General features: G+C 40.6%; 1 protein-coding gene and 1 long non-coding RNA gene across 2 annotated transcripts in view; both read left to right on the top strand.

The window, feature by feature from the left end:
• The window catches only part of LOC106808460 (junctional adhesion molecule A-like), a 29,801-nt gene extending 25,320 nt beyond the window's left edge, over nt 1–4,481 (top strand). The window contains exons 5-6 of the mRNA XM_014811192.1: nt 748–799; nt 4,460–4,481. Coding sequence (XP_014666678.1) covers nt 748–799; nt 4,460–4,472 — 65 coding nt within the window. The 3' untranslated portion in view covers nt 4,473–4,481. The remainder of the gene's footprint in view (nt 1–747; nt 800–4,459) is intronic.
• A 76-nt stretch (nt 4,482–4,557) lies between these two features.
• LOC106808462 lies at nt 4,558–7,121 on the top strand. The gene is made up of 3 exons (XR_001393779.1): nt 4,558–4,617; nt 5,225–5,350; nt 5,573–7,121. It is a non-coding gene; the product is annotated as an uncharacterized LOC106808462 (long non-coding RNA).
• The last annotated feature ends 4,418 nt before the right edge of the window (nt 7,122–11,539 follow it).

Below are 11,539 nucleotides of genomic sequence, written 5' to 3'. Positions count from 1 at the left end.
TATATATATATATATATAGTATATACATATGTGTATATGCCTGTTATGCCGCTTAATTGAAATTCTAACCGCAGACCTGAGATATCGCATCTTGAATGCATCCTACTCTGACCGGAGCATGTTCAGAATCACCTATACGTTTTGCATGATGCCGTGAAATTTAATCAAACGCGTGGGCAACATAAACAGCATGACAACCGTGCAGCCGCTTGAGATGAAAAAAGTTACTAGTGTGATTACGCGCATTTCAGGTTATTATGCGTTCCAGCTGCATATTAATAAAACATGCACGGAGAACGATGACTTTAGCGAATGTCGACATGTTTTTAATGCTGCAATTTTATTTTATTGTCCTCGTGAGGCGCGTCTGGATTTTGAATTCTGTTTAACTACGTAGATAATTATCATGGGCAACAATCCGTTGTGCTATCTAAACCTATGTGACTAGCGTTATACCGCAGAAGTTAGAACGTTATGTAAAATTATGATATTGCCATGTATGCTTTTGTCAACTATTCCGTCAAACTATATTTTCATGGAAACAGATCGGTTGTATGCCCGTGGATAGAGAGACGACAAACTGTGATTTAATTAGACCGAACTCCCCTGCCCGCCCACACAACGCAGTGACGCATATAACAGTGCACATTGCCATCGCCAAACGCCGACTGTGGCGACTGACTTCCGGGCAAATAGAATTTAGGCCTACTGAGTATAAATAAATGTCCGCTTCTACTGATGTTTCAGATTCTAACAAAGTTATATCGAGCGGTTGTCCGGCACAAAAACGCAAGTACGGTGAGTGGCAGTTCGTTGGCTGCATACATTATGCATTTATAGGCCGCAGAGAAGATCCTATTTCAACGTAAATCATTCGAGCTTATAATCGCCATTCCTAATAAATTTACGATCGCATTTATATGTTTCAGAAGAGTCGATTTTAACGTAAATCATTCAGGCTAATAATCGCTATATTTATTATGCATTCATCATCGCATTTATAGGTTAGAGAAGAGTCGATTTTAAGGTTAATTATTTGGGCGAATGAGCGATTGCTGCTAACGATTTCGTCATTGTAAAGGCGATCCTCGTCTGTGTTTTATCGCATGTAATTCTACTACCTCCGCTCGCAAACTCACGGTTTTTATTATACGAGGCGTAGCTGTATTGGAGGGGATTCAAACGTTCAATTTCACAGTTTATCGATTAATTGAAGTATTGAATGATTAAAGGACTGTTCAATTGAACAACCAATCGATCAATTGAACGTTTGAATGATTAAATATATATATATATATATATATATGTGGTTAAGTTAATGAGACGTCGCCGCAGCCGCCATTGCGCAGGCGTGATACCCTTACAGTCACGGCGCGGTAAAACAGGCAGGAAGGCAGCTTTACTCTCCGTCTACGCCAACGTCGCTTAAAAACAACAGCTGGGGGAGTGTGGGTGGATGGAGGTTGACGTGAATAACGACGACCACAGGCACTTGGAACGTCGTAATAAAAGGTGTTAAAAAGTTATCGGCAATAATATAGGCGAAGGAGAGTAGAGAAACATTAAGCCTTTGGTAGTAAATACATTTCGTGTTTATTTACCGTTATTTTTTTATTGAGACGTTGCAAGTGCTTGTGGCGACGACGGTGGCAGCAGCAGCTTTTGGTTCTATGACTTATACTGTCACGACCAGCTGAAAACGCAATTATTGCGCATTAGCGTGCTGGTAATTCAGCAATCTGTGCTCCGTAAGCCGCATCAGTCGTGACAGGTCGACTGGTTACATTAACGGCGAGCAAGTGCGGGTGAAGAAGCTGCCACGCGATTGCGCATAACGCCTTCTCCCTGTCGGGGGCCTTACTCCCTTTCCATTTGTCGGGGACTTTAGCCTATTAATTTTGTCGGCTACACTTGCTTCGTGTAGAACATTTCGGTGATAATTATTTCAGAGCAGTAATTTACCCGCTAATGTCTTTTCTTTGCGCGACGTTTGCTTTGTTTGGTTGTCGAATCTACCACGGCACGACGTACGCTATCCACTGCGCATGCTAGGTGTGATACACGAAAACTCGTCGGATCGGATCCGAAACGTCAATCGGATCCGCATTGATTTCGAACGAAATGCGCGCGGCGTCCGTGCGAGGACGACGACGTTGACGCTGTCGTCCGTTTCACGTCACTAGATCTGCGCGCGTTACGGTGTTGGGGCAGAAAATAAAGGAGTAACGATTGCTGCACGGGGTCGCGTTCTGTCCCGCCGAAACCAATTTTATTTTATTTCCCGTTTCTAAGGCCCGTATTTGCAGTATCTGGCAATGAAACGGTGCCCGAGATGACCCCACTAACTCATATAACGCTTAATATATATATATTTGATGTGTATTGCCTCGAACGATAGCATGCAATGCCGTTAAAAGCGGAAGTCCATATATTTATATTATATCAAGAGTAGATAATAACATTATTGTTATTATCTACTCTTGATTATATATATACATACATATATACATATATACTGTAGTAGTATGTATGATATATATATTATATATATATATATATAATATATATATATATATATATATATATATATATTATATAATATATACATATGATATATATGCCTGTTATGCCGCTTAATTGAATTCTAACCGCAACCTGGAGATATCGCATCTTGAATGCATCCTACTCTGACCGGAAGCATGTTCAGAATCACCTATACGTTTTGCATGATGCCGTGAAATTTAATCAAAGGCGCCCGTCGTGGGCAACATAAACAGCATGACAACCGTGCAGCCGCTTGAGATGAAAAAATTACTAGTGTTGATTACGCGCATTTCAGGTTTATTAATGCGTTCCGGCTGCATATTAATAAAACATGCACGGAGAACGATGACTTTAGCAATGTCGACATGTTTTAATACTCACTTTTATTGTCCTCGTGAGCGCGTCTGGATTTTGAATTCTGTTTAACTACGTACGATAATTATCATGGGCCAACAATCCGTTGTGCTATCATAAACCATATGTGACTAGCGTTATACGCAGAAGTTAGAACGTTATGTAAAATTATGATATTGCCATGTATGCTTTTGTCAACTATTCCGTCAAACTATTTTTCATGGAAACAGATCGGTTGTATGCCCGTGGATAGAGAGACGCACAACTGATTTAATTAGACCGAACTCCCGCTCCGCCCACACAACGCAGTGACGGCATATAACAGTGCCATATTGCCATCGCCAAACGCCGACTGTGGCGACTGACTTCCGGGCAAATAGGAATTTAGGCCTAGAGTATAAATAAATGTCCGCTTCTACTGATGTTTCCAGATTCATACAAAGTTAATATCGAAGCGCGTTGTCCGGCACAAAAACGCAAGTACGGTGAGTGGAGTTCGTTGGCTGCATATCATTATGCATTTAAGGCGCGCCAGAGAAGATCCTATTTCAACGTAAATCATTCGAGCTTATAATCGCCATTCCTAATAAATTTACGATCGCATTTATATGTGTTTCAGAAAGTCGATTTCAACGTAAATCATTCAGGCTTAATAATCGCTATATTTATTATGCATTCAATCATCGCATTTATAGGTTAGAGAAGAGTCGATTTAAGGTTAATTATCTGGCGAATGAGCTGATTGCTGCTAACGATTTTCGTCGAGCACTTCTTAACGAGGCCGCACGCTGTATTGGAGGGATTGAAACGTTCAATTTTCACAGTTTATTCGATTAATTGAAGTATTGAATGATTAAAGGACTGTTCAATTGAACAACAGATCGATCAATGGACCGTTGAATGATTTAAACGATTGTTCAATTGAACAAATCAATCGATCAATTGAACGTTTGAATGATTAAACGACTTGTCAATTAAACAATCAATCGATCAATTAAACGTTTTGAATTTTGACACATATCCCTCCCATACAGCTTGTGGTCGCTTTCCATCTCTAGAAAGACTACGCGCACAGCTGTCGCTGTCGTTAATGGCTTGCTACTTGACGAGGTGTCAAACGCTCACGCACGGCCAAACGCACGCGAGTTTCGGCGCACCTTTATGTAGGCGGCCTCTTTGTCAGAAGGAAAATTAGTCTTAACATATAGTCTTAAACATCGGCTCGCGAGACTGTTACCAGAAACACCGTAATGTTTAATTACGCGGCTTCTAACCAGTTCGGTATGGCCTTGAATCAGTTCATTCGTTGGTTGATAATAGAGATCACTTGTGTTGATTTCTACGTTTGAACCTCAACGTGAGTAAAAATCAACCAAGGTATCTCGGTTTCGTATGGCGTCATCACATCATGTTCATTCCTTTTCTTCTTCATAATTACTAACTAAAATTAGTCGGCTCCTCCTGCGTAAATGTATCGCATGAGAAGAGAGCGTACGTCGCCATGATTGATGATTACGTCACTTCTATCGATTCGCCGTCTGCCTCGTGCGTCATTCAGGGATATGCCGCCCTAAAATCTACATGTGGACGGTAACGATTAGAGGTGGAGGAGGGCAACACCGTGCGCTTTGTTTTGCCGGACGAGCGGCTACCCGGCACCCCATGGTCATTTGGATAGGTCAAGCGACCAGATTCTGGACAACCAATGACAAATATCAGGTGAACGGATAGTTACTGATACGAAATTACCATCGCGTTATACTTTATATCTAAAGAGAGCTAATAGTGGAATATTAGTAGGTTTTTGCCTGCTATATGTAATACCTATTATTAGGTATGATTAGTTAATATATATATATATATATATATATATATATATATATATATATATAAAGAGATAATAGTGTATATTAGTAGGGTTTTGCCTTCTATATGTAATACCTGTTAATAGATATTATTTGTTATATATATATATGGGTCTCGCTAGTATTTTGGTCTGATTGGTGATTCTGTCTGTTCCACAATATGTGCTAGAAGTTAATCATACATCTGAGAAAGTGAAGACTATGTAATGTCACTGGCGCTGTCGGCTTCTATCAGCTGCTATCTGCATCTGAGTGAGGCTGTACCTTTCAGCTTATTGAACTCTGTCACGGCATCAGGGATTTCCCTTCGTTCTCCCTACTTCTCGACACTTACGCGTTGACTAGAATAGCTCTGATATGTAATAATATATCGTCGCCATCTCAAAATATCAGATCAAAGTAACCAAACGAGGAGAGAATGCACATGGGGTATGCGTTCCTCTTACTGCTTTCGTTTGTAGACACTGGAGAATGGCGACCTGCGGGTCTCTGGCATTACATGGGAAGAAGATATGGGAGAATACAAATGCGTTGCCGAGAATGAATTCGGCGCCGACATGGTCGACACGTTCCTCTACCCCACGTTGGTACGCCGCGGCAACATTACTATTCACACTGAAATTTGATGCGAGGTCTCTCCCGAGCATCCTAATTAATTTGCATGCTTGATTACTTAATCGTATTACAGCCGCTTGCGAGCGGTCGCAGTTAATCGCAAACGATTTATAGCTGCATCGATTTTTTAATCGATATTGTAATAATCTTCCCGAATCGGTATCACTACAATGTTTCTTTTTACTATTTTCTAGGGTCTCTAAGGACAGCCAGGACGAGAGTGTGGTTCCGGCAGTGGACTGGGCAGAGTTGTGTATAGCACAAAATACACATGCGACTTCAGGATTTTTTTTATTACATCACACTGCTAAAGGGAGACGAACCCAATTACTCTCGCAAGCAGCTAGAAATCCCCCAACGCCATGCAAGTGGTTTCCTTAGAGGGACCCCTTATGTTAAATGCGTGTGCTGTTCGAATTCCGGGCGTGCTATATAACCATCAACTGAACTCCAGGATTTCACTTGAATACCTGGTCGTTAGCAGCGTTCACAGCCTCAATGCCTTTCTAGCATCTTTGCTCACCTAGGACGGCCGGGAAAACTACATATATATATTGACATTCGAAGATTTTTTGGAGAGGCAAGTTTCAAACGGCAGAGCGACGTTTCAGACGGCAAGAGTTCTGACGTTTTCTAACACATCACAACATCAATTACTTATTCGTACAGAGACGCCTCTACACATTAACTCGCGGATGAGAGTTCTAGGCCTCAGTGAAGCTTCGTAAATTGAGCATTACGAAACCCTATCATTTCTCCTAGAAAGGTGTTCGGATTATATTTATTTTTGGTCTGTGGATGCTCACTAACACTGATTACCTATTAATTATGAAAACTAAATCATGGCGCGTGTAACAATGTTTTAGCGAACATGCTAGTCACTTTGTATCCTATTATAGAAAAACACGTGGATATAAAACATGTATATTGCATGGTTACCGGAATAATAGTTTTTATTATGATGTCTATGAATTGTTAGTTTTACGTTATATATCGCGAGATGTTTCTTAAATATATTCTCAACATTTATTTATAAATTGACAACACATTTTAGCGTACGGACGAAGGTCTGTGCGAACACATAATGCACAACATTCGTACATTTGACCTTCAAAATCCACGAACGCATAAGACATTCCAATTACAGGCGACTAGGAGGTCAGGCTCGGTGACTTCCAAGATAAGAAATAAGATCTTTAAAATAAATTATCTAAATTAAATAATTAATTATTTATTTATTATTTAAATTAATTATAATGCCTGTTCGATTGTGTTTTGGCCATGACTAAAGTTTAAAAAAACACAGACGCCTAAACACTGCTAAACTAGTGAATCATTTGAACAATGCTGTTTAATACACTTATCGAACCTATCCGCACAATCGAGAGGTGTTAATCGATATTTCTGAATAATGTGTACGAGCTGTCCGGGCAAGTATATATATATATATATAAGCAGTTGAACTTTTCTGGATATGTACGGAATTTTTAATTGATCTAGTATCAGTACTACGAACGACGTGACATAGCAGCAAGTTCATTTAAGAAATTAATGAGGCTAATTATTGAGGAAGCATCACGACGGGGCACGCAACGTCGTCGCGCGTACGCCGTGAAGATGGAATATGTGTTTATGTGAACTGCTCCGATATAGTTTATTGTGCGCATGAATACGTGTCGTTTACATTTTTGTGTAAATAAATGTCAATAAAAGCCATACTCTGAGAATAATTCTGAGAATGAATTCAGCATTCTATTGGAGAATGAGTCGTGACACGTGCCCGAGCAGATACGAAATAGAAATGCGATGTATGGTGCATGAGCGCGAAAAGGGAATGAGAGAGAAATGTAACAGATAGAGAGCGAGAGAGAGAGAGAAATAAATCAGATAGAGAGCGAGAGAGAGAGAGGGGAGAGTGAAAATAAAAGAGGGAGAAAGAGAGAGAGAGAGAGAGAGAGAGAGAGAGAGAGAGAGAGAGAGGGAGAGGGGCGCGAGGGAGTAGAGATGGGGGTTAAAATATGGCGATTCCTGCAGTCTGATGACACTACATGACGCTACGCATGCTTGTTTTTGTCTGAATATAAAGCAGCGTCTACTACACGCAACAACGGACGTACTCAAAATTACAAGACGTTCATGGATGGCTACGCGTGCACCGGTGTCGCCACCTACCGGCAATATAGTACTGGCACGCTAGCTGAGCTAATCACAGTAAAAACAACTTGAAAAAATAATGTAGCGTGATGCTCCTGCTGTGCAGATGGCAGTTACACTTGCATCTTTTTGGATTATACGTTCCCCTGTACACCATGATTCAACCCAGAACAGATAAGAGGAAAATGGATATGTCGCCTACCCACGACAAAGATCCGATAAGGAGAGTACGCGATGTGATGAACCTTCAAGGCAAATTATTGCGATAATACATGTCAGTAAAATTCTGCGTTAGATGTGACATCAGTATATATTCTCCTGAATTAAACGCAAGCAGAAATAATCTGCGAACGAGTCACGATTCTCAATTATGCCATTTTTAGGCCTCGTCGCATAAAAGTCCATTTGCTTCGCGGATGTTTTACTGAAAGTACTTTATTGCGGATATTATTATAGTTTATGTCTCGTTGCAAATGGGACTCGGTGTAAGACACGCTCACGTCTGTATGCATATTCTATCATTAGCAAATATCTGTAATATCGTCGTAAATCTTTTAGATGATATTAATCTATAATTTTAAGTGAAAATAGTTTTAGTCTTCACGCTGATATAGCTTACATATAAATTTGATTAGGTGAATGTTTTGAGATAACACTTTAAAGGATTTGTGTCGAGCTTTTAATGTTAAAATAACCCAGTCACTCTTGAATATATCACTGATATATATATATATATATATATTCTTCGAGTATTCCAAATTAGCTGTCACAATCATCACGCAGTAATCTTGCTACATGGGCTAACATATAAATTTGATTAGGTGAATGTTTTGAGATAACACTTTAAAGGATTTGTGTCGAGCTTTTAATGTTAAAATAACCCAGTCACTCTTGAATATATAACACTTTAAAGGATTTGTGTCGAGCTTTTAATGTTAAAATAACCCAGTCACTCTTGAATATATCACTGATATATATATATATATATATATTCTTCGAGTATTCCAAATTAGCTGTCACAATCATCACGCAGTAATCTTGCTACATGGGCTAACATATGTGATATTGCCGCGCTCCGATAACAAAATTAATGCTGTGGGCAAATACTCGGGCGTGACGTCAGATATGTCCTGCCAGGCCGCAGTAGCCACAGGCACTTGGAACGATTCAATAGTAAAATGATGGTAAATGAACACGAAATGTATTCACTACTAAGGTCTTAATGCTTCTCTACACTTTTTCGCCTAATATTCTATTATTGCCAATAATTTCCTGTAAATGCCGTTCGAATGCTCTTCTGCAACAGACAAGTATACCGCAACCACGTCGCTGTGCGCAAACAACAAGAATAAAGAGAAGTAAGAATGACAAGAATAACTCTCACGAGAAGAAAAACATTTTGCAAATATTATGCATTTAAAATGAAGAGGAATCATCCTAGCATAGATTTATATGATAACATTCCATCAGTTGACATGATTTTAGAAATAGGAAGAAGACATTGCACGTAAGGTGCCCGCTGCATATACCAGTCAGTACACAATCTGGCTACGTTAGTGTGTTAGCACATGCGCAATATCTCACCAGGGGAGTTATATTTTGTAATGAATATGCATTTAATATGGTTAAGGGGTAGCACAGCATAGATTTCTCTAATAAATTATTATCAGTAGACCTGTGTTTATAATTAGTAGAGCGCCCTAGCATGTAAGGTACAAAACACCTACTTTATGCCCTCGCGTCCTACCCCTTGCTTTCCCTGTCCATCGCTCAGCCTCCTTCTTCTACCGCTCCCAGCTATCTTCCCTGCAGCCTTTCCACGGCCTCCCATCCCCTCTCCCTCTCAGCAAGCTATATTATGAAGTTTGCCTCAGACGGTACTGCACGCCTAACACGGTGCGCGCGCATGCGCAATATCTCCCGAGAGAAAATACGTATTTGCAAAGATTATGCATTTAAAATAAAGAGGAGTATCCTAGCATAGATATTTATGATGATAACCCAGAGAATGGTATTTTGCAAGATGTGTATGCATTTAAAAATGAAGAGGAGTTATCCTAGCCATGATATATGCATAACATTCCATCAGCAGAATTATTAAGAATAGGAAGAACGACCTTGCCATGTAACGTCCTCGCTGCGTATACCAGCCAGTACACAATCTGGATAGGTTTACGTGTGTTAGCGCGATGCGCCAATATCATCACCAGAGGAGTATAGTATGTTTGGGATGAATATAAATTTAAAAATGAGTTTAGGGGTTCGTCTCCCATTAGCACGTTGCCCTAATTAACTTTATCAAGTAAGACTGTGTTTTAAATAATTAGGAGACGCGCCAACATGTAGGGTACAAAAGCCCCTACTACTTATTGCCCTGCACGTCCTTTCTCCTTTGCGCCTCCTGCCTCGCGCTCAGCTCTCTTCATTCGTTCTAACCGCCCCCAGTATCTTCCCCTGCAGCCTTTCCTCAGTCTCCAAGCCCCTCTCTTCCCTCAGCAAGCTATATTATGAAGTTTGCCGGCAGCAGCGGCACTGCCACGACCTAACAGGGTGCGCGCGCATGCGCAATATCTTCGAGAGAAATGGTATTTTGCAAAGATTATGCATTTAAAAGGGAGAGGAGGTATTCTAGCATAAATATAAATAATAACATTCTATCAGTAGACCGCTCTTAAGAAATACGAAGAAGACCTTGCATGTAAGTTGCTAGCTGCATATGCCAGTCAGTACACAATCTGGCTACGTTAGTTTGTTAGCGCATGCGCAATATCTCACCAGAGGAGTTATATTTTGTAATGAATATGCATTTAAAATGGTTAGGGGGTATCTCCGCATAGGTTTCCCTAATGAACTTTTATCAGTACACCTGTGTTTATAATTAGGAGAGCGCCCTAGCATGTAGAGTACAAAACATTTACTTTATGCCCTCGCGTCCTTCCCTTTGCCTCCGCTGTCACTCGCTCAGCCTCCTTCTTCTTCTACCGCCTCCAGCTATCTTTCCTGCAGCCTTTCCGCGGTCTCCCATCCCCTCTCCCCCTCAGCAAGCTATATTATAAAGTTTGCCTCAGACGGCACTGCACGCTTAACACGGTGCGCGCGCATGCGCAATATCTCCTGAGAGAAATCGTATTTTGCAAAGATTATGCATTTTAAATAAAGAGAAGCTATCCTAGCATAGATTTATATGATAACATTTCTTCTGTAGACATCATATAAGAAATAGGAGAAAGACCTTGCATGTAAGGTCCCGGCTGCGTATACCAGCCAGTACACAATCTGGCTAAGTTAGTGTGTCAGCGCATGCGCAATATCTCACCAGAGGAGTTATATTTTGTGATGAATATGCATTTAAAATGGTTAGGGGGTATCTCCGCACAGATTTCCCTAATAAACTTTTATCATTAGACCTGTGTTTATAATTAGGAGAGCGCTCTAGCATGTAGTGTAAAAAACACCCACTTTAATTATGCCCTCGCGTCCTTCCCCTTGCCTCCCCTGTCCTTCGCTCAGCCTCCTTCTTCTTCTACTGCCCCCAGCTATCTTTCCTGCAGCATTTCCTCAGTCTCCCATCCCATCTCCCCCTCAGCAAGCTATATTATGAAGTTTGCCTTAGACGGCACTGCACGCCTAACACGGTGCGCGCGCATGCGTAATATCTCCCGAGAGAAATCGTATTTTGCAAAGATTATGCATTTAAAATGAAGAGGAGGTATTCTAGCATAAATATAAATAATAACATTCTATCAGTAGACCGCTCTTAAGAAATACGAAGAAGACCTTGCATGTAAGTTGCCAGCTGCATATGCCAGTCAGTACACAATCTGGCTACGTTAGTGTGTTAGCGCATGCGCAATATCTCACCAGAGGAGTTATATTTTGTAATGAATATGCATTTAAAATGGTTAGGGGGTATCTCTGCATAGGTTTCCCTAATGAACTTTTATCAGTACACCTGTGTTTATAATTAGGAGAGCGCCCTAACATGTAGGGTACAAAACACCTACTTT

This window comes from Priapulus caudatus, unplaced genomic scaffold (assembly GCF_000485595.1).
Source record: "Priapulus caudatus unplaced genomic scaffold, Priapulus_caudatus-5.0.1 Scaffold279, whole genome shotgun sequence".
In the NCBI taxonomy this organism is placed as follows: domain Eukaryota; kingdom Metazoa; phylum Priapulida; class Priapulimorpha; order Priapulimorphida; family Priapulidae; genus Priapulus; species Priapulus caudatus.
The sequence above is the reverse complement of the archived record's forward strand: the minus strand, read 5'-3'. Positions and strand labels throughout refer to the sequence as shown.